Source organism: Macaca nemestrina, chromosome 10 (genome assembly GCF_043159975.1).
Source record: "Macaca nemestrina isolate mMacNem1 chromosome 10, mMacNem.hap1, whole genome shotgun sequence".
Taxonomy (NCBI): domain Eukaryota; kingdom Metazoa; phylum Chordata; class Mammalia; order Primates; family Cercopithecidae; genus Macaca; species Macaca nemestrina.
Window position 1 is genome coordinate 43,760,892 of NC_092134.1, and position 23,895 is coordinate 43,784,786.

The 23,895-nt window shown below is 36.0% G+C and overlaps 1 protein-coding gene across 8 annotated transcripts in view; it reads left to right on the forward strand.

Annotated features, from left to right (window-relative positions):
• The window catches only part of LOC105483756 (POC1 centriolar protein B), a 100,360-nt gene that overhangs the window by 48,548 nt on the left and 27,917 nt on the right, over nt 1-23,895 (forward strand). For 4 of the 8 annotated variants that reach the window (XM_071071325.1, XM_011744730.3, XM_071071328.1 and 1 more), the window contains 6 exons: nt 394-501; nt 946-1,061; nt 2,184-2,317; nt 5,032-5,100; nt 5,785-5,937; nt 13,044-13,124. In XM_071071325.1, the coding sequence (XP_070927426.1) occupies nt 394-501; nt 946-1,061; nt 2,184-2,317; nt 5,032-5,100; nt 5,785-5,937; nt 13,044-13,124 (661 nt within the window). Of the gene's footprint in view, nt 1-393; nt 502-945; nt 1,062-2,183; nt 2,318-5,031; nt 5,101-5,784; nt 5,938-12,724; nt 12,748-13,043; nt 13,125-23,895 lie in introns of all 8 variants that reach the window. The other 4 variants (XR_011608988.1, XR_011608989.1, XM_071071326.1 and 1 more) reach the window with 2 other exon arrangements.

Genomic DNA, 23,895 nt, shown 5'->3' on the forward strand with positions numbered 1-23,895 from the left:
AGGCCCTCTCTTGGATCATATGGATAATGCTGTCTAGTGACAGAAATAGAGGAGAGTTCTTTTCAAAATACAAGGCACTTGGCTTAGAGTGAGTGCAGAGTTGAATCAAAACCCTAAAGCAGATGCAATAAAACAAAACTTATTTAAATAAAAGAGTAAAAGGAAAAAAGCAACTTGGTTAGTCTACATAGCATATTTTGACCTTTTAATGGTCTGTGAGTGTTGTTTGTCATGATGAAGATCTTGGCTGCAGAATATGACTTTACTGCATGGGATGGTAACAGTGGTCTCTGGTATTTAATATTTACAGCCTGATTTATTTGTGGTGTAGAGGTGAGGTGGTGACTCTCCAGAGCCTTTCACATAAAACATCTTCTTTCTTCTTCTTTCCAGATTTTCACCTGATGGAAGACTAATTGTGTCGTGTAGTGAGGATAAAACTATTAAAATTTGGGATACCACAAATAAGCAATGTGTTAATAACTTCTCAGATTCCGTTGGGTAAGTACACTTTCTTTGTGCACTTATGTGGGTTAGTTTTCTAAGGAGATATTTGATTATAACAATTTAAATAAAGAAATGAGAGCAAAGAAATTGAAATATGGCTGGATGCGGTGGCTCACGTCTGTAATCCCAGCATTTTGGGAGGCTGAGGCAGGCGGATCACCTGAGGTCAGGAGTTTGAGACTAGCCTCACCAACATGGTGAAAACCTGTTGCCGCTAAAAATACAAAAATTACCTCGGCATGGTGGTGTACGCCTGTAATTCCAGCTACTTGGCAGGCTGAGGTGGGAGAATCGCTTGAACCCGGGAGGCGGAGGTTGCGGTGAGCCGAGATCGTGCCACTGCACTCCAGCCTAGGTGACAAGAGTGAGACTTCGTCTCAACAACAACAACAAGAAAAAGTAATTGAAATATTAGGTCATCTTATTCTTTCCTCCTAGATTTGCAAATTTTGTGGACTTTAACCCTAGTGGTACATGCATAGCTTCAGCAGGTTCTGATCAAACTGTGAAAGTCTGGGATGTAAGAGTGAACAAATTACTACAGCATTACCAAGGTAACAATTTTCCTAACAAAAAATTCAGTTACTGAATGGACTCCTCTTGGAAGGACTGATTCTCCTTGTTGGTGTGGTTTGGCCCTCTCTTACTTGGGGTCATGGGCTGCCTTGGAACAGGCTAGAGAATAGTATAATTAGCTCCCATCAACAGCAGGGTCTCAGAAGCCCAAGGAAAGCAGGAAGTGAAGAGACCTTAAAAATGATGTGAGGGCTGGTTAAAAAAAAAAAGAAAAAAAAGAAGTTGCTATGAGATTTTCAAACTCTGGTTGTCAGCATTGCGTGAGAAGTCAGGGACAGAAATGACTGAATTCTGAATCACAGGGAGTTACATGAGCACAAATAGGTGTTATAATTGGTAGAAAACAACTACCTACTATGCCTATGTACTGAACTAAAAGAGAAGTGAATTTTCTTGGTTTATATTGGATTTATATTAAATCCAAATTATTATTAAACATAGTAGGTTACCCAGTGTTTACCATGTAGCAGATACTGTGCCAAATCTAAACAATATTCCTAGGATGTATCATTATTACATTTTAAAGATAAGGAAATTGAGATTTAAATAGGGTAATTAACTTGCTCAAATAATCAATAGAACTACTTAGGTCTTCTTGCTTACACAGTGCATAGAAAAATTAACTTTTGATCATTGTGTTATACTGCCTCCTGTTGGAAGGATGCTGTCCCGAAACAAATTCTCAAGCATGATGATAGGACTGTGTACTTTTCAAAGGTGTCTCCACACACTTCTCCCTTTAATCCCAAGCCACTAATTGGTTATTTCCTTTAATTTGAGGCTAGGTTATATACCTTATCTGAGCTGGCAATAATTAACTGTCAATTTTATTGGCAATATTTCCAAAGACTTTATAGTAATGTGGTCAGTAAGATTACCTTTCCGTGGCACAGTCTCATTTTTAAAGTTATTCTGGCTCTCTAACTGGAAGCTTAATGCTATGTGATGCCAAAATACTCGTTTCAAAAGTGAGCTATATAGAATTTTGTTGTTGTGGAAACAGTGTTCTTATTTGCAACCTATTGCTAATAAGGTACTGGGGTATCTTTAAAAGTAAGAATTGTTCTCTGAACTTTTTGCTTTTATTTTCTACAAATCAGTTCACAGCGGTGGAGTTAATTGCATATCATTCCATCCTTCGGGTAACTACCTCATCACAGCTTCTTCAGATGGTACCCTTAAGATTCTGGACCTCTTAGAAGGAAGGCTCATCTATACACTTCAAGGACATACGGTATTAACACTCAGATTCTTGCTTTTTATATATAAAAATATAAAATAATATATATTTTAAATTTTTGATCCATTTTTATACCCCTTTATTCTTTTTCCATACATAGCCCATATTTGCTGCTATCATAAAAATTTTTTACTCCCATGGCTGTTTTTATCCTCTGGAAGCAACTCTTAAAAATATTATTTGTGGCCAAGTGTGGTGGCTCACGCCTGTAATCCCAACACTTTGGGAGGCTGAGGCGGGCGGATCACCTGAGGTAGGAGATCGAGACCATCTTGGCCAACATGGTGAAACCCCATCTCTACTAAAATACAAAAAATTAGCCAGATGTGGTGGCATGTCTCTGTAATCCAAGCTACTTGGTTGGGAGGCTGAGGCAGGGGCATCACTTGAACCCGGGAGGGGGAGGTTGCAGTAAGCTGAGATTGTGCCACTACATTCTAGCCCAGCAACAAAGCAAGACTCTGTATCAAAAAAAAAAAAAAAAGAAAAAAAAAAGAAATATTACTACTTGTAATTCTTGTCAAAATCAATATGTATCTTTCAATGGCCATTAAATGAATCCTCTACTGCTGTCTTTATCAGTATGTTGTATAGATTGACTCGGTAAATGGTGATGGGTAAGTAGATCCCGTACTTCAGATCTTTCCTTCATGTGGAGGCTGTCCCGCTTAGCCCTGACACCCAGCCTCTCACACCGCTCCCTCACTCCTTCTGCTAATTTGCTGGTGGGTTTAGGAGAAATTGGGTAAGCACAGCCGAACACCTTCTACTCTCCTGCCTTTGCGAGTGAGCCCCTCTTCACTGTTTTTCTCAGATATTCCTTGTGGGGAGACCTGCCCTTGTCTAGTTTGCCTGTGACTCATTCTGGGCATCAGTTCTAGAAAGCCTATTTGTGTTAAACATAAAAGCCACATTCTCTTTTTACAAGCATTTATTAGAAAGAAAGGTGATATTTCAGTTCTCACATGCCATATTCCCTTGTCTTATTTCTCAAGTGGTTTAGAACCAAGTAGGTAAGAGGGGTGCCTTTTATTGAGCCTGTGCAAAGACAACCCCCCCCACCACCGCCAGCATATAATGCATTATAGATCAATTTTTTAAATTTATTTTTTCTTTATTTTTGAGATAGAGTCTTAGTCTGCCACCCAGGCTGGAGTGCAGTGGCACAATCTCGGCTCACTGTAACCTCTGCCTCCTGGGTTCAAGCAATTCTCCTACCTTAGCCTTCTGTACAGGCACACCACCACACCCAGCTATTTTTGTTTGTTTGTTTTTTTGTTTTGTTTTGTTTTGTTTTAGTAGAGTCAGAGTTTTACCATGTTGGCCAGACTTGTTTTGAACTCCTGACCTCAGGTAATCTGCCTGCCTGCCTCGGCCTCCCAAAGTTCTGGGATTACAGGTGTGAGCCACTGTGCCCGGCCTAGATAAATTTTGGGGGGTATATAAACTACTCTTTTCTTCCAGAAAACATTCAAACTTCTCTGAATTTTTTAGAATGCATCCTCTTTTTTTAAAAGGTACTTCCTTTTAACAAGTATAAGCTGTTTATATCTAGAAATAGAATGAGCTTTGTGGTCTAGAAGAGTTTCTTTTTCACAGGTTCTGCCTGACTTCCTGCTTTGCATTGTCATTTATTCTGGAGTGGTGTTAGGGTAAAGCAGAAATAAACACTAACCAGCTTAAATATATGCATATCCATGGATTTAGGCTGAATAAACACAACCAATAAAAGTGGCCAAGGACTGAAATATCCATGAAAAAGCTACAAAATAATAGGGAAAAAAAGATAAACACAGTCTTCAGTAGGAAAACACTACATGAAGATGGAATTTTAGTCTGGAAGTGAAGGTGTTTATGAAGCTATTAATATTATAACCTAAATCTGTGGGATAGTCTACTTGGGAAAATACAAGATGTTTTTCCTAAAACTTTTCTTGTGTAGATTAAGGACATATTAAAAACATATGGTATATATTAATATTTTTGAGATAAGAAATACTTACTCTTATCTGGACTGAAAAGTTGACCTAGAGGCTATCCACCTTGTGACTGTGCCAAGCACAGTCTTGTCTAATTCTGCAGTAACTGCTCAATTTCAGGTTTTCATTACCTCTCACCTAGATAATTACAGTAACTTCCTAACTGGCCTCCAACCAAGCATCTTACTCCAATTCATCTTTCTCACAATTGTAATACTGACTTTAATCATTCACAGCTCTCCTCCTATCTGTTCTGCTCTTTAAACTTTTAGTGGTTTATGGTTGCCTATGTGAAGGGAGAACTCAGTGAAGCCCATTGATCAGGAAATGGACTTTATGTAAATAGCCTCATTCCCATTACCCACGTATTTATCATTCAGTTTCTGCTAGTGATTGGTTGAATACAGAGTCCAAAGCCAGAAAGTCTTAACAGAAATTCTTGTGAACTTACATATATACAAGCTTTTCTTGAAAGGAAAAGAAGGTTATTTTTTAAATTAATTTTTAGTACTTTTTAGTATCATTTATTTGTGCTTTAATATGATTGGGTTGATTCTTTGATTATCTTTACTCTGCCAGCATTAGTTGCTAGCAACTGATATGTTTTATCAGACTTATTGCATGAGTAGTATGCATAAATTAGGATGAGAAATTGACATCCAAAGTCTTCTTGGCCATGAGAAAGCATTACCAAGTACTTTTTTTTCTTTATCTCCGTTTATTTCTCAGGGACCTGTCTTTACTGTTTCATTTTCAAAAGGTGGAGAGCTATTTGCATCAGGAGGTGCAGACACACAGGTTTGTAAATCTTTCAGCTCCTCTTTGATTTGGTTAAGGTAAAAGAATCCTTGACCTCAGCTAAGAGTTTTATAACCAGCTAGTTTATATATGTTAAGATGGTTGGTGATGAGCTTATATTTTAATCAGTACCATGAAGTCTGCTATATCTCATAGTTGAAACAGAGCCAGTTCTAAGTTTTGGGAATTCAAATAGTTATTTTCTTTTGCTCATTTTACACTTAACTATACATGTAACTGACACTATGTGTCCACCTTCAGTAATTTTATAGCACTTTTGCTTGAATCATTGCCTAATCTTAAGCTTCTTGAGGACGGTAAATATAAGTCATTTATATAGCAAATCTGCATTTATTTGAAATAACCAAAAGCCATTCATGGCCAGATTTATTGAATAAAGTGATAAAGTCCGAAATTGGACTTTGACCAAAAAACAAAAAGAGGATTTTAAAACCAGATATTTTCTTAATATGAATTTTAAATCAGACATGAAGGCAATTCAAAATGCTAAATCTCTCCCTCAATCACACCTTAAAAAAGATATTGAGAAATAGTAACATAGTTGAAATATATATCTACCCTTTCTACTTTGGGGAACAGTTCTGTATATTATGGGTTTTAAAATCAGCTCTGTTGCTTGTACATGCAAGTCAATAACTGCAACATCATTGACTTTTTTCATAGGTCTTATTATGGAGGACTAACTTCGATGAATTGCCTTATAAAGGTCTTAACAAAAGAAATCTCAAAAGATTACATTTTGATTCACCACCACATCTTCTTGATATCTACCCAAGAACACCACACCCCCATGAGGAAAAAGTTGAGACTGTAGAAGTGAGTATTTTGTGCATATTTGTCCTACATTTTGTATACATTTTGAGGCTTTTGGTCAAGGAGGTGTTTGAAATTACTGAATATATATATATTTATATTTTATATATAAAACCTAGTGCTGCCTTAAAACAGCAGCGCTTTGATAAACAATTGTTTTCACTATAGTGTGTAATAAAGTTTTATATTTGTTTCTTGAAGGCCTAGAAATAAAGCTAAAAAATGGTGTTGATAGTAATAGGAAATGAGAAATTAAATCTAAGGCCTCTGGTGACTGTGAAGTCTGAACTAGCTTTATATTCTAGGTGTATTTAGGGAGGTCATATGATGGCTGTCATGAGAATAAGGCTGAAGGGCAAAAATTTTTATAATGGTTATTGAAATAGGTAGCTTAAAACTCTTTTATAGCAAAAAGAAAATCTTATGGACAGGTAAAAGAAGAGACTTGGTGATTAAATCTAACAATTAAGACAATTTTATTGCCTGTATATATTTTACATATATAACTATCTATTAATTGTAGGTTTTTGTTGACAAATTCCCTTAGGTCCTATGAATTTAAATGTTATGATTTAAGTGTTCTTTTGTCTTCAAAGAGAGATTTATCTTTGCTAGATGCTTAGCCGATGTTAGCCTATTCTTATTTTGCATGATTCTTCTTCAGCCATTTCTCTTCTAAGAGCTGACGTCAGAAATTACCTGTTCATCTGAATTTTTATCACTGGCAGTCTCTTTACTTTTAGAGTTAGGTATTTTGAGTTCTTGAGATGTATTCCTGAGCGGCAATGCACAGTAGCCTCATTCACTGTTCATGCTGTGATTCCATGTACCCTCACCCACATCACTTCTTTCATTTCGTTTTCCTTAGTCTTGGTCTTTGCTGTTATCTCAGGCACTTCTGCTAGTCTCCAGTTGTGCATCTAAGTACATGTTTTTGTTCTTTGTTTTTTAAACTATTTTCTAGATTTTGTTTAATCCAGCCATATCTTGGGATTTCTGTCTTTGCTTTTCCTTGGTAGTGTTGACTTTCAGTTCTTGGCTATTATCTTTGTCTTTTCCAACTTCTGACCATCTTTTCAGTTCTTCTAAAGTATTAATCATGTTATCACTTCTTTGTACCACTTGCTGTGTTATCATTTTTCTTCTGTTTTAAAGAAAAAAATGTAATCTAATTTGGTTTTCACTTTTTTTGCTTCTGTTTCTAGTTATATTTCTTATCCCCTGTGATCATATAAATTCATATAAAATACATGTGAAATATATTTTAATTTAACTTGAGTATTCTTTTCTTGTATTATCCAAGTTGGTTTTATTAACTCTTGGTGTTTTTATTCTGTCATCTTGTGGCTTGGCCGGGATTGATCAGGAGGGAAATATCCATTTGGCCACTTTCCAGGGCGTTGGGTGGCAGAACTGCAGGCTGATTCCGAGACTGCTTTCCTCATGAATTAAGTGATATTTCCATGACTCCACACTCACCTCAGCACAGAGATTCAAGCCCTTTTTTCTCTGATTTACTGTCAGCCCCAGTTCATTTCAGAGTGCTAGGCTTTCTTTAAAATGTCAAGGAGTTGCCTGAGTGGCTCTGCTCTTATGGTACAGCCAAAAAGCCATTAAACCAGCTGGGTTGTTTTGCGTTGCTGGGTCAGGATGACCCAGGCCATGCAAAGCCACTCTCAAACAAATTTTTCACATATACCCTTAAAATTTATATTAAACACTGACTTTTCTTCATCATGGAATTAGATTTCAATTGCACTATACAAAATGCTGAACCTTGTGACTGAATTTTTTTTGTGACCTTGACATAGTCAGCCTCTGTGTACACAGTTTAAATTATCTGTAAACATGCATGGCTGCTTAAATTAAGTATAAAACATGACTGGCTTTTGTAAAACACTTTGAGGCCCTGTGATATAAAATGCCAGAAGAGTGATAGGATTCTATATGTGAACAATCAATTGTTGTAATTGTTTCTTTTTTTTTTTTTCCTTAAAAATCTCTTGGGCCAAGTGCAGTGGCTCACACCTGTAATCCCAACACTTTGGAAGGCTGAGGTGGGTGGATCATGAGGTCAGGAGTTCGAGACTAGCCTGACCAACATGGTGAAACCCCGTCTCTACTAAAAATACAAAAATTAGCTGGGCGTGGTGGTGCGTGCCTATAATCCCAGCTACTCAGGAGGCTGAGGCAGGAGAATCGCTTGAACCTGGAAGGTTGCAGTGAGCCAAGATTGTGCCACTGCACTCCAGCCTGGGCGACAGAGTGAGAATCCATCTCAAAAAAAAAAAAAAAAAAAAGAGAAAAAGAAAATCTCTTATAAAAAAAGTCAAGGTTATGAACTTTCTAGACAGGGAACAACTTTAGTATTATGAATAAATAATTGTTAAGTACCAAATTGTGTTTTAAAGACTCTACTTCAAATTAATAAATATGGATCCCTCACAAAGCCAAAGACTACTTAGTTCAAAACTTTCAGTTAGAATGGAATAGTTAGAATAAAAGTTGTGCAGTGTTCATTTATCATTAGTAAACTTTATTTTGAAACACTAATGCAGTAGATTAAGTTTTTTTCAAAGCTTTAGGCAAATTTACATACAGTTACTTGGAAAATATTTAAAACTAGGAAATCTTTTTTTGAAGTCAGTATTAGGATTTAAGGAAAATAAATAGATCTTATTAAAATATGTAGAATAAATGGTATCTAAGTGAACTGATGAATTTTTCTTTCTCTGCAGTGACCATGAGTGTTTTATTTCTGGGTTTGAAACAAGATAACATTTCTATGATTTGTGTTATGTTTTCTTTGAGACTCATCTGAATTGCATAATCTCAATCTGCTGAGTAAAACAGTTTGGCCTTTTGCAAAAGCCACCCCTTTGCTAGCTTTAAGCGCTTCACTTGTTTGAAGGTGGGGAATCCTGCAGAGTGTTAGATCTTGGGTACCAGCTGACTAAATATATAAATTACTAATTCCTACATGGATAGAGGGGGTGATAGCCAGATTACTTTTTAGATAAATGAGAGAAGGAGGCTACATGAAAGAAGGCATGAAATATCAAATTCTCTCTATGTGAAATAGGCCCCTCCCGAGTTCTTCCTACTTATCTAACTACAGGTCCTTCCTAGTACTCCTGGCCTGGGCACTCCATCTTAATTAAAAACATGAGAACAGCACCTTTCTCTCTCTTTTTTTTTTTTTGGTGGGAAAGAAGCCCCATTTTTACACAAGGTATCTTGACCCTACCCACATTGTGCTATAGCACATCACTAGTTCATGCTGACTATATCTTCTTCAGACTGTCTTGAGTTGAATTGCATTGTCCTGCCCCTAGACAAAACCAGATGTTCCTTCAGTGTGTGCATGTGATATTTTTCTCCTGAGCAGTCCCCTTCTTTCTTACATATTTTGATGAGAAGAGAGTAGAACCATTCTAAGGGATGGCCATAGCTCTTAATGACAGTAAAGCATCAAAATAGTTATTCTAGGAGAATTGCAGAATATTGTAAGCAGGGATTATAATTAGTTAAAAAGATTTTTTAATAAAATAATGTTCTGATGACTTTCAGTTTTTTATGGCCATTTGAGACTACCTTAACATATAAATTGCATATGAAATTCTGTTAGGATATTTAGCAGGAAGGAAAATGTCCTTTACCTTAACCAAATATTTATATAATAATATTTTGTGATAGTCTGACCATGATTCACTGTTGAAAAGTACAAGTGATCAATTTAAGTCTTTAAGTCTGAGATTGGGCTTTTATCTCAATCTTCTAGTAAGGTTGAAAACACCACCATTTATGATTTTTTAAAATGACCACTTGTCTATCCATTTTGTATTCTACTTCTAACTGTGGTATATGTTTATACTGTTTCAGGCCTCAGTAAATGTTCATTACATGATGATAAAGTCTGACAGTTATACAAGACTGTTCTAAGTGTTTTATACAAATTAAGTTAATATTCCTAAAATCTCAGTGAAATAAGTACCACTATTATCCCATGAGAAATTTAGGTGTATGTTAGTTAAATCTTAAAGTTAATAAGTGGCAGCACTAGAATTTCATTCAACCCAGGCACTCTGGTTCCATTCTGTGTTTTAACCACTTTGATGTAATGCTTCAATATAAACAAAATTACATTTTATCCTGTTACCAGATATTAAAGTATCTGTGTGCTGGATGTTGTACTAGCTTTAGAGTATGCAGCAGTGAACAAGATGGGCATACTCCTTGCCCTTCAGAAGCTTGTAGTCTGGTGAAGGCCTATGGAATTTATTAGTAGAGGTTTTATGTTCATGGACTCCTCAGTATCATGGACACAGAGGATCTCAGAGGGGGATGTGGGATGGTACCTTTGAGGTCATACAGGCTAACCCTTACATCATTCATTAGTCCCAGTTATATACCCTTGTTCAGCCATGGAGAACTTGGCCTCTCATAGGCAGCCCACTTCATTTCAAGGCAACTCTAATTATTAACATATTCTTCCCTTTAATAAATATCAGGAGCTACAAGATACTCTTAGTATTCCTGGAAGTTAGCTAGCAAAGAATTTAACTGTATCACCCCCTCAGCATATTTTTTTTATGGCAAGGACTATAAATGTTACTTAGTAAGAACTTCCGGCTCTATTTAACTTGTGTGACAGCAACTTACGCAGTTAAATACTGTTAATTACATCAGAACTTGTAGGTCAAGGATTTTGTTTTTTTATGACAGGTGCTGACTCTATGTGATTTAGATTTCTTGAGCAGTTTCAATTTCAGATGGTGCAACTAGATTGTATTTTCGCAGGTAAATAATTTTCTATCTACACTAGGTGGCAGTAGATAAAAAAGAATAAAACGTATGCAAGCAGTCTCTGGACAGCGAGTCTTAAGATTAAAAGGAAAACAAGTCACTCTCACATTTCTGTTCTTTGCCTCAACTCTGGACTTAGAGTTAATGGCAGGAGGCTGTGTTTGTTTTCTGCTTTGTGGGACAGCCAGGAAGAGACAACGGTTTTGGCTAGATGAGCTGATCGTCCCTCATCCTCACCATGCACAGCTTTATTCCTTCTTTACTATAGCACAGCAGTTATACCTCCCCTTCAACACATTGGCTGGATAGTTATAAAATGCTTTTACTGTTTCTAAAACTACAGCCATACCCATCAAACATGGTAAGTGCTTTAAAAATTATTCCACCCCTCTTATCACTGGCCAAGACTTCATCACTAGAGACCTGGATTAACACTGTAGTGTCCTCACTGCCATCCCTAATTTATTCATGATACTTTATGTGTCTGTCAGATTACTCTTTCAATTCAGCACATTTTAGCTTCCAACTTTCTGTGCCTTCCCAAATTCTTTCACCCTTCACAATTTGAACCTTGACAACCTTCTTCTTTCTACCCCTGTGTGAAAGTATGTCAGCGTTCTTCCACTATGCCATGAAGAATGCTCTTTTACTTATCTCCCTCTCCGTTTTTGTTTTCTAGATCTTTTATTAAGGAGCCATCATATGCCATGTTTCCTCCATAGGAAGCCTTTCTCACTATCTAAGCCAAGCTTGTCCAGCCCACAGGTCACATGCTGGCTTTGAATCCAGCCCAACACAAATTCATAACCTGTCTTAAAACATTATGAGATATTTTTGCAATTTTTTTTTTTTTTTTAGCTCATCAGCTATCATTAATGTTAGTGTATTTTATGTGTGGCCCAAGACAATTCTTCTTCCATTGTGGGCCAGGGAAAGCAAAAGATTGGACACCCTGAGAAGCACTCAGTCGATAGTTTCTTCCTTAAGGTTCTTTAGTACACTTATTGGTACTTTATATTGTACCATGTACAATATAATGCTTTATATTGAAGCATTCATTTGATATAAAGCTCTGCTATCTTTGTTGCTCTTTGTTTACTTCTTTGTATTCATAATGTTTCAATTTTATTTTCAATTTTTTTGTCTTTTCAAATTCTGAAATAGCCTCCCTCAAAGTCACTACTCTAGGTATTCATTCCGTTGCTTTTCTTTGTAACTTTATATATTTGAATCTATAATTATTGTTTAATTTTGAATGAGTTTGAACTTTATATAAATGAAATTATACTGAATATATTTTTTCTGTAACTGATTTTTTAATTTAACATTGAAGTCCTGAGATTCATACATATGAATTCAGATTTCATGCATTCATAAATTGTTTTCATTGCTGTATTGCACTCCAGTGAATTTGTCACTGTAGTCATTCTCACAACCTGTTTTACTGTTGATAGACAGTTAGGGTACTTCCAATAGTTTTTTTGGCCATTACAAACAATGCTGCTACAAACACTGTGGGCATCATTGAGCTTTCTAGTGTTTGCAGTCTAATAGGTATTAAGTGGTATTTTGCTTTAATTTCTACTTTTCTCATTACTAATGTTCTGAATATATTTATTTTCCATATATACGGCACTCTGCTTTTGAGCTCTTTATGATACAGGTTTCTTTAATGTTAACATAAGTTTTATTCTTTTCCATAAGATCTTACATATTTTTGTGTGTTTATTCTGATGTATTTTTAAACTTTTATGGTATTGTAAATGCCGTCCTTTAAAATTTTGCATTTTCTAACTGTGTGCTAGAATGCAGAAATGCAGTTGATTTCATATATTGATTTTGGGACTAACAATCTTATTAATTTCTGAATATTCTAATGATTTAGCAATAGATTCTAGATAACATTATATATGAATGAGAATATTATTTCTTTCTAATTGTTATCTTAATACCTTTTATTTCCTTTTCTTACTGAACTGGCTAGGATTTTTTTCTTCATCTTTTGAGGTGGGTCATTTGTTATATTTATAATATTCCTTTTTAGGTAAATTACATTGATTTTCTAAAGTGAAAAGCTTTTATTTATGGGGTAAATTCAACCTTGTCAAAATGATCTTTTCTTATACGTCGATAGAATTGGTAGGCTAACATTTTGCTTAAAATTTTGTCATCCATAGTAATAAATATACCAATATATTTTAATTTTAGAATATATTAGAAAATGCCCTCTAGGTTTTTACAAATAGCATTTGGTTTCTTATGGTATGAAAATCTCATAATTTTTTTTTTATGTATATACACAGATTAATCCAAAGCTTGAGGTAATCGATTTGCAGATCTCTACTCCCCCTGTTGTGGATATACTTTCTTTTGATTCTACCACAGTAAGTTGGGGTTTTTTTGACACTTAAGTGGCATTTAATCATTTGGCATAATCCATTTTCCTTCAAAAATGTGGGGGGAGGAGATAAAACGTGGGCTATGTAGCCTAACATTTTAGTATAGGAAGAACTTTGTAGTCATATTTACAATGCATCTAAATAGTTTACCACAAGGGGGAGCAGCACCAACTTCCAGGAAAGCTTTTACTTTGAGGTCCCCAAGCTCAGTCTAATCCATACCCACTGTCTCATGTATTAAGATGCCACCCAGGTGACATTTCACATGCTGTTGCAGAGCTGATTCCCTGTTGTGTTATTTGTCCTTCGGAGGTGCTAAACTTACTTCTAGTCTTCTCATTAGAAGCTGTAAGAAAAACAGCACTGCCCTTGTTAATCTCTTTTGATGGATTATCCATAAATTAAGTATTTCTACTACTTGCAATTTTGTTTATAGAAATTACATATATAAAATTTATTGATTCAGTGTTTTCAAAATCTTCAAAGATTAAGAATTTTAGCCTTTCCATTTAGGATTCTGCTTACTCTTTCCAATGCCACAGTTGATCCTGCCAGTCAGTGCAAAACTAATTGTAAGAACAAATGGGAAGAATGGTGTGGTCTTTGATGACACTGCTGCTATGATGTCAGTTTAGTTAAATATTTGGGGTACATTTTTAATTTGTAGCCAAAATAAAACCCTGACATTATGATATTACAAATTCTCTAATAGATCTCAAGAATAGTATTTATTATAGAGGAATTCTACTGAAGACTAGTCCATTTTGAGTCTATCTTGTACCAGAAAGCATTCTAATTATTCAAGGGTCCTTTCATTGTTAATCCCACAGCAGAGAAGACTCCTAGATCTCTCACTAGGAGCTTCAGTGACAAAAACCAAGTGAGGGTAACTAATGGGCTGATTGTTAAAGGGAATTCCAAGAATCACTGGTGACCACTAGGACTTCAAACCAGTCTGTGGTCTTGTTGCTTACAGTATTCATGTTTATAACTCTAGCAGCATTGCTACATTAATGATTTAAGAAATTAAAAATTAATGGGATGTGTACAACTTGCCACAGTACTTGGCTTATAGTAGGTCTTCAATACATTTATGTTCAATGAATTACTCCAAATGCATGTTGTAGAAATTTACAAAATCTGATGAGTTAGTTTTTTCCCTCTGTAGCAAGAAGGAGCAAAAAGATAGGAGGTTTATGAGATGTGCTGCCTCTTTGTGAGGTAGTCAGTAGACTAAAATTCCACATTCCTGGCCTAGAAAATATCATAGATCATTAAAAATATTTGATCCACCTTTTGAGACTCACTGTCCCTGCCAGTACTCTTCAAGTTTTGCAAAGCCTCATTACGTGAGGAATCCAGACAGTTTTGACAGACGGTGCTATTGAGGTGGGCATAACTGCCTCCTAGCAAGGGACAACATGATGTCCCTAGTAGTATAGATTGTACATATCTATTGTAGATTGTATGTATCTATTATAGTATACATTTATGCTACAGGACCATAACTCAAGGAATATATGGGGTATGTGGAATGTTGAGAAGACAATTCTGTATAACGAACATGACATTTAATAGCTGTGCTACAAAACAGAATAATAAAATGGAAGAATAAAATTATTATCCACAAAGGATAATATTAGGTTGAATTATATGAAATTGTCATTTTGTAGGCAAAAACAGTCTAATATCAATGACTTCACATGGTTTCACCCAATATATAAGCATTAAAAGGAAGACTCCACTGTTACTTTGAATTGTATACTTGATAGTATATGAAAATCCAGCAAACAAACAAAAATAAAACACAAGAAAACAAAGTCTTGTTTGCTGTAAATTGGTTTGAGATTATGCTAATAAACTCCCATCTAGATAGATTATAATCTGGAAGATACCTGCATGCTGCCAAGCAAGGTATAAGGACTTTATTTTAATAGTGCCTTCTGAAGACATAGATGCTCATAAAGCAGTTAGACTTTTAAAAGAGTATCTCCAAAGGACTTTTCTTTAAATTTTCAATATGTATCTCTTTCTTTTAGTTCAATGATAGATAATTGGTTAGAAAACTAAAATAAAATTACTTTTTCAACTATTCATCTTTCCATTAATATAGTGGTAAATAAGCCTTAATTATAGTCTCCTCCCTACATTGACGGTTTCTCTTTTGTTTCTGCACAACAAATCAGACATAATTGTAAAGGGGATTTTTTTCTGCTTTGGCATGAAGCACAATTGCATTCAATATTTTGGGTGTGTACTTTGCATGTGATTGTAATTTAAAAACCTGGAGAAATACTGGAAGCCAAAAAAAGTAGTGTTTAAAGGTAATTTTTGTTATTGTAGTTACTGTTTCTTTTGAGGGTTGATTGTTTGGTTTTTGTAGACTGGACATTTCCTTAAATATTCATTTCATCAAGATAGGACATGAAAAAGATGTCTCTTTAAACCTTAATTTGTCAAATTTCTTAGTAGCATAAAAGAAGTTTGTTATGGTGTAAGAAATGGCCTCTATTTCTACTTTCACTTGATTTAATATTATATTCAGGAAGATTTGTAGACCCACGTGTACCAATGTCTGTGCTCTGATGTCTTCTCACTACAGAGAAGAAATTGTGGCATACAGTCTTTAACAGGTGGTATCTTTGTGGCTTGCACTTGTGTCTCTAATGTCAAGCAGGAAATTTGACACAATATTTGTGGATCAAAATAAGCTGTTACTAATCTCTATTTTTAAAGCTTTATTGTAAAAAAAAAAAAAGTTTCTGTAAAGGAATATACTGGTGGCCATATAAACATAGTTTTAAATTGTTGTTCTCAAATTCCTGACTCTTTATTCTGATTATACTGTCAATTATGTACTAATTTTCTAAAGATTATTTAGTTCAAGATTCCATTTGAGTCTTTTAATGTTTTCATTTCGTAGTTAGAACTAGACCAGGATTCTATCAAAATTATGCTAGGGCATTTATCATTAGCATTGACGTGTGGTGTGGCTACATGGGATGTCCCACTCCTCTCTTCTAAAAAGACAAGCAAGATAAGAATTTGTTTCCTGTATCCTAATATAAAGAGTTTTAAACTGGCTGGGCACAGTGCCTTACACCTGTAATCCTAGCCGTTTGGAAGGCCAAGGCAGGTGCATCACCTGAGGTCCGGGGTTCCGGACTAGCCTGGCCAACGTGACAAAACACTGTCTCTACTAAAAATACAAAAATTAACTGGGCCTGGTGGTGTGTGCCTATAATTCCAGCTACTTGAGAGGCTGAGGCAGGAGAACTGCTTGAACCCGGGAGGTGGAGGTTGCAGTGAGCCGAGATTGTGCCACTGCACTCCAGCCTGGGCAACAGAGTGAGACTCCATCTCAAAAAAAAAAAAAAAAAAAAAAAAAAGTTTTAAACCAACTGTAAATAAAATTTATCTTAAAAGACTCTAGGATTATTACTTTTTTATCTTTAGGAAAATTCTTAAATTCTGATGTATTAATTTTATTGTCTTACAAATGAACAAAATGAAGTTGATAATCTTGCTGTTGTTCCTTTGATTGCCAAAATACTGGACTCTTCTCAGAGTTGACACAGTGTTCTCATCTTCATCCTGGCAACTGTGCTTAATATGAACATAATGCAGAATATGTGTATGCATTTCTTTAGAATTAGGGATATTATTTCTTTCAAGTCAAATTAATTTACGATAAACATGCAGTTATGTTATAGAAAAAAATCCAAGGTCTACAGTCTTTTGATGTTCTATCAGTCAAAATAGTTAAAACTGCCCTGCATGAAGGCATTACATGAGATGCTGAGGGAGATACCAAGCTGGCTGCCTGACCTCAAGAAACAAACAATCTAGCTGGACAGAACTAACTGAGTAAGAAGAAATCAATGTTGGTTTGAGAACATTAGACGTCAAGTATACATAAATGTCGATGAAAGATTGTTATTGGGCGGTATTCAGAAGAGATCATTAATGGGCTGAAGTAAGCTAGAGGACTTCTCTAGAAGAAAACCTTTGACCAGTTCTTTTTTCTTTTTTCTTTTTTTTTCTTTTTTGAGACAAGGCCTCTCACTCTGTCACCCAGGCTGAAGTGCAGTGGTGCTATCTCGGCTCACTGCAACCTCCGCCTCTCGGGTTCAAGTGATTCTTCTGCCTCAGCTTCCTGAGCAGTTGGGATTACAGGCACCTGCCATCACGCCCAGCTAATTTTTGTATTTTTTAGTAGAGACAGGGTTTCACCATGTTGGCCAAGCTGGTCTCGAACTCCTGACCTCAAGTGATCCGCCCACCTCGGCCTCCCAAAGTGCTGAGATTATAGGCATGAGCCAACGTGCCTGGAGCGAAAGCAAGGTATAAGTAGTTGCTTCAGAAGAAATCAAACATATATGAACCATGGTAATAAAAATGCATCAGTCTAGTTTAGAGTCTTTAAGTTGCCTAAATCAATTGACAGCAGATGTGGTGGGATCCAGGAAGGATGCCTACTCACACACATCGGTCTGTGAATAAGTATTTATTAACTCACTATTCTTGGCTTTAGAGAATGTGAAGGAAAGAAAAATACCTGCTCCAGAGAAGCCTACATTCTATATTCCAGTCAGAGAAATGCAATTCACAGATCTAAAAAATAAACTGTATATAGTATAGGGAACACAAAGGTGAAAAAGGCACTGAAGTCAGAGAGGAAAAGATAGGAGAGGGCTGCAATTTTAGCTAGTATGGCTAGGACAAGAGTCACGTGACAGGTGGCATGTGAGTAAAGAGCTGAAGGAGTGAAGGGAGCAAGTCGTATGGCTATGTGGGAAGGGCTCTCCAGGAGAGTGGGAGCAGTGATAGAAGGCCAGATTGCAGGTGACATAGGAGCCACTGGGGGGTTTCCTACAGAGGGAGGGACATGATATGACTTGTATCTTAACAGGTTCACTCTGCCTGCTGTAAGAAAACAGGTTGGGGATGTTGATGGGGGTAGACAAGGAGACTCATTAGGAAGCTAGTGAAATACTCAGACGGGAGGCAATACTGGCTTGACCCAGGAAGGTAGCAGAAGAGGTGGTGATAAGCAATTGGATTCTGGGTGTATTTTGAAGGCAGAGCCAAGAGGATTTCCTGACAGGGTGAATGTCAGCTGTGGGATTCCCTATCTCCTTTCCCCAGGGACAGTAAGACGTAGCCTTGAGTAATCTCAGGATAGCTGAGAATATCTCCTGGCTCTGCATCATTTTGGCAGAGGGGCTGATGAGAGAAAAAGAATCATGGTTTTCCTGTATTCTGTTCTAGGATCAGAAAAGTGATCAGCTGAATCAGTGCAAGAGATACTCTGCTATTTCCATGACTTTAGGAAGCACACCCCTTCCTAGATGTCATTTGGATTTTTATTTTTTAGCAAAGTACATTGGATTCTCTTTCAGAAAGTTTTTTTTGCATCAGCCTACTTTTAGGAAGAAAAAGGTTATACACTTACTTGGAGATTGTCATATGGTATATACTACCTGAAAAATATTAATGTGCTGACAAAATATATGGACACACAAAGAATAAACTTGCAGATACAGAGAGAATATTTCCATGAATGTTGTGGCAACAGTTCATCCTGGTTACTAGACAACATTGCGTAACTAGTTCAGAGTTATTTCAGTTCCTAACTGCTTATATAAGCAAAGATTTGGAAAGACTAAAAGAACACACTGTATGTGAACTTCAATGTCTTAAAACTAAAACTTACAACTTTGAAAGTGTAAAATGGTCATATGCAATGTAAAGTTTTTAAACTTTGCAACAGTTTGTATGGTGGCATTGGATTTGGCAGTTTAGTGCATATGACTTCTGAAACTAGGTGTATTTATCTATAACTTTGTGGCTGCTTCCTAAGCATTAGGAAACAGACATTTGTATGGTATCTTTAAGTGCTGGTTTAGTGGCTCTGCGGTATGTTTCTCCTGTCCCTGCTCTAAGGGTATGAAAGGAAATGAACTTAGGCATTTATAGGATCCAGGTCTCTGGTACCTCCCTCAATATATCTTCCTTTTAAGAGTTAAGAGACTTTTTATCTTAACTGCAAATGATAGTAAATATGTCAAGTGGATACAGTAATTTTTTATCCGGTAACACAAAAAGTTAAATGTTATACCCTAAGATGCTTAATTGGAGTAAAAGAGGAATTTTTATAAGGTTTGAGAAACAATTTAAAAACATTCCCCTTTGAAATTAAGTGAGGTAATTAAATTGTCAAAGACAGTTAAAAAACAGAATATACATGATAACTAACAAATAAATGAGGAAAAACACAACATTTTCAAAGATCTCTTGCCATTTAGAAATAGAAAGCACATTTACATTTTTTCAGATACAATCTTTAAAATAGAGATAGGAGAGAAAATATTAGAGACTGGAAAGAGACTATTTGCAAATCAGTTGGATCCTTGCTTTTGAAGTACATCATGACCCATATGTTATAAAAACTGCTAACAGTTGTGAATGTGATGGCTGACCTTTAAAAAAAAAATTGCTTTGGGATTGTAAAAAAATAAATAAAACTACTAAAATGCTAAAGTGTTTTAGTTTGTTAAAGCAACATGGCTTTTTTTTTTTTTTTTCAAGATAGATAATCTGGATAGCTGCAAAGTTTACTAACAGTATCCCTGTAATAAAAGATTGACAATGAAAACCAGAGGCTTCTTTCACCCTTCAAATAAAATATGCTTTTTAATAAAAATAGTAATAATCACTAAGTCCCAATTTTTTAATGAAGATATACTGACAAGTATACTAATTTGACCTTCTTTCTCTTTAAGTTTCAAAGTCACAGGGAAAGAAAACATATTAATGAATTTACCAAAAATTTGATGCTCTTTAAGTTTTTTAAAATAGTCCTAGTTAAAGAATACTTCATGCAGTGAAACTTGTCCTTATTTCTATTGACAAACGTGATTTAGGACTTGAACTTTGCCATACAAAATGTGAAGACAGAAAAAAAAAAAAAAGGAAATTTTACAAAAGGATTTATAAATCATGCTATTTGGGAGCCCAGTAAATACTTTTTAGAATTTCCTTTAGAAAATTAGCACGTTTCTGGGAACTGGAGGTGTTCCAGGTATTATTTCTGCCTTCCAACTTCCTGAGATAGTGTATTTCTAAACTGTGACGCCCGAGACTACTGCAGTAATATCGACTGTCCCAGGCCTGGAAATCTAAGCTGCATCCCCAGTTCCCACAGCTGAGACCGAGGCACGCTGAAAATGCCCAACAGCTCTCAGCCCACACATCCAGTAACAACTGGTTCCTTCCTCTTCCTGTGGAAGAGAAACATCCTCTGAGATGAGAAGAAATGCACCCTGAGGAATGCAAGAACAGCAGTGAGCTTTTCACACAGGAAATTACTATGGTAGCTCCCTGAAAAGTGCTTGTCTCCTGGACTGTCAGCCCATAATGAGCTTCCTGCTGACCTAGAGGATGGTTTACTATGGAGCTAAATGCCATTTGTGGGGCTGTCGGAGTTTCACGGAAAATAGCGAATTTAGCTTTCAGCTGTTCTGTACGTGTATACCCATCTGGTTTTGAGTTATTTGGTGCTGCATAGATAGTAAAGCTATTGGCTTTGCTCCTTTATTTTGCCACTTGACAGTTAATTATTATTTGGTGAAAGTAGTCAGCAAGTCTGCTAACACATATTTTTCAGTCAGTTCTTCCTGCTTTATGCTGTCAAACTATGTAAAATATATTAGGGCTTCTAAAGATTTGGAACCTCACCATCAGTGAACTGGCTATTAAGGCCAGTGCTGGTCCTGGCCTAGTTCTTTCCGTGTCTTTCAATTTCTTTGCTTTTACTTTCTGAGATTGTCAGGCCACACAATCATACATCCTGAAACATAAATAAAATTGTTGCTTTCAGTCAACCAACCAACCAACCAACCAACCCATCACTTAAATGTCAAATTGACTTCAATTGATTTTTACAATGGAAGTTTTTTTAGTATAATTTGATTTTCTATTTTTTGTCTTAATTCCTAGAGTATTTTGTTTTTCTTTTACTCAGGATAATGATGGCCACTACAAAGCTCATATTTTATATCATATGTACTTTTTAACCTACTTTCCAAAGCACTGCAGAATTTTGGTGCGCCTTAGTATTTATGGTGGCAAAATTCTCATACTTTTTATGTATCTATTTGGATTATTTTTCTGAAGCACATAGAGCTGTTTGTTTTAAGTTGAAGGGGAGATGGAGAAGGAATGCCAGGCATTTCCTTTTCCTTTTCAGAATGTCTTTTTAATGAACATTCCGCTTTTCTCCTTGTGAACAAACCATCTCAGCTCTCAGCAAGGGACCTCTTGAGTGTCTAGTTTCTAATAATCCAATCTCTTGCCTTTGTTCCCCAATTCTAGGGAGCTAGTTTCATACATTTAATATCTCTGCTAACCTCAGAGCTCCCTTTTAGCATTTACAGACTTAGACATCTGTTTAACCAGTTCCCTATATTAAATTCTCTCTGTTAAAATAATGGCTGTACTTTCTGTTTTTCTGCTGAACCCTGAGTGATACATAGTAAATCATCCTAAAGAAATGATGATATACAAACGAAGATTTCTATTCAAGGATGCCTATTCCAACATTGTTTGTAATAACATCAACATGACAAAAACCTTTAAAGGTTTTCTATTTATTTTTAATTATTTAAAATGTTAAAAGCCTTAAAACAGCTTAATAAGCAAAAGATGTTATCAAGTTTATTTCATTTTTTAGTGACTTGTGAGTTTTGACATGTTCATGATTACTGTTTGTTTGTATTTCTGAAGATCGCATATTTGTGTGCTTTGCCCATTTTCCTATTGTTCATTTTTAAATTGATCCTTAGGTAATTTTAGTTAAGATGATTGACCTCGGGCAGGGTGCGGTGGCTCACGCCTCTAATTCCAACACTTTGGGAAGTGTTTGCCGAGGCGGGCAAATCACAAGATCAGGAGTTTGAGACCAGCCTGGCCAACATGGTGAAACCCTGTCTCTACTAAAAATATAAAAGTTAGCTGGGCATGGTGGTGGCTGCCTGCAATCCCAGCTACGTGGGAGACTAAGGCAGGAGAATTGCTTGAACCCTAGAGACAGAGGTTGCAGTGAGCCAAGATCGTGCCACTTGCACTCCTGCCCAGGCGACAGTGCAAGACTCCATCTCAAAAAAAAGAAAATAAAAAAAAGAAGATTGACCTCTTGCCACGTGCTACAAATATGTTTTCCTTTTTTCTCATTTCTCCTTGAATTTAGTTTCTGATTTTCGATAGGTTTAGCTGCATTACCTTTTTGAAAACTACTTTTTGTTGTTTGGATTCTATGCAAAGAAATTCCCTCATCAATCCCCAAACATCTTAGCTACTCTTCTTGAGGTTTTATTTTTAATGATAAAACTTTAAAATCCAGATGTATTAATTTAGTTATGAGGTACAGATTTATAGTTAAAAAGTATCCTCAATTTGTATTGTTTCACTGATTTGAATAACCTTCTTTAAACATTAAATTCATATGAACTTGTGTCTCTTTGGAGACATTCTCTTCTGTCTTATTGATCTGTTCTTGATCTATTTGTTCTTGATCCATTATCATCTGTTTGCTCTTGATCCATTATCATACCTTTTTAATTATTGTAGATTTAGAATATTTCTTTAAAATATTATATAATGCACAGTTTTTTCCTTCAAAACTTTCATGGGTCTTCTTGCCTATTACTTATCCATATGAATTTTAAAATTATTCTGTCTGTTTCAAAAAACCATCCCATTGGAATGTTGATTACCATTGTACTAGATGTATAAAATAATTTGAGAATTGCCAACTTGCCAATTTGAGTTGCTTATCTGGGAGTGTAGTAGTATATTCAGGGAATTTTTCCCCCTTTTTTCTTTCATTTATTTATTGTTTAATTGGCAGATAAAATTGTATGTATTTCTTATGTATAATGTGATGTTTTAAAGTATATATACTTGTGGAATGGTTAAATGTAACTAATTTACAAATGTGTTACCTCAGTGTTTCAGTAAATCAATTCAGGAACGCTCTCATTTACATGCCTGTGGTTTCCATAAAAATAGCCACCATTTTTCACATGCTACTAAACATTTTACCTCATTACTAAGCATGCATGTAGTTTCTTGCATTCTGCAAATTAGCCTTAAAGGGGTTAGGTAACTTCCCCAAAGACACACAGCAAGGAAATGATGGGGGCAAGCAAGGCTCTGATTGAACTAACCTCAGAGGACAGTTAACACCAGCAGCAACCTGCCTTCCAGATGTTTAGACACACAGACCACAGGCCTTGCCACTTTGAATCCTGGTTTTAGATTCCTTGTGGTCAGTATGATTTAACTTAAGTAAATATTTTTCACCATCGTATAGTAGCCAAGGAGACCTGATGCATATCTCTGGTTGTGGGGGAAAAAAATGGAAAGTACTGATGACCTCCAGTTTGGGAGCAGGTGGAGAAATAGGCCCTTGAGTCAACCAATGCTTGTAAGTAACTGGTTGTGAAGGCTACTTTGGGAATTTAGGCATTGCCTATTCCTACTTGCCAAGTACGTAAATCCTTGGCACACACCAGACTTTAGCACACACAAGTCCTTAGTGTCAGAATGCTCATCAGGAAGAATTGTGTTTAAGACACACTTGTCTCTTACTGTTTATCCAGAAGGTGTGCCATATGGCGTTCTCATCATAGGTTGTTCAAGCGTAATTGTGTGGATATAGCTTCCTGATATGAATAATTATTTGATCTGTCAT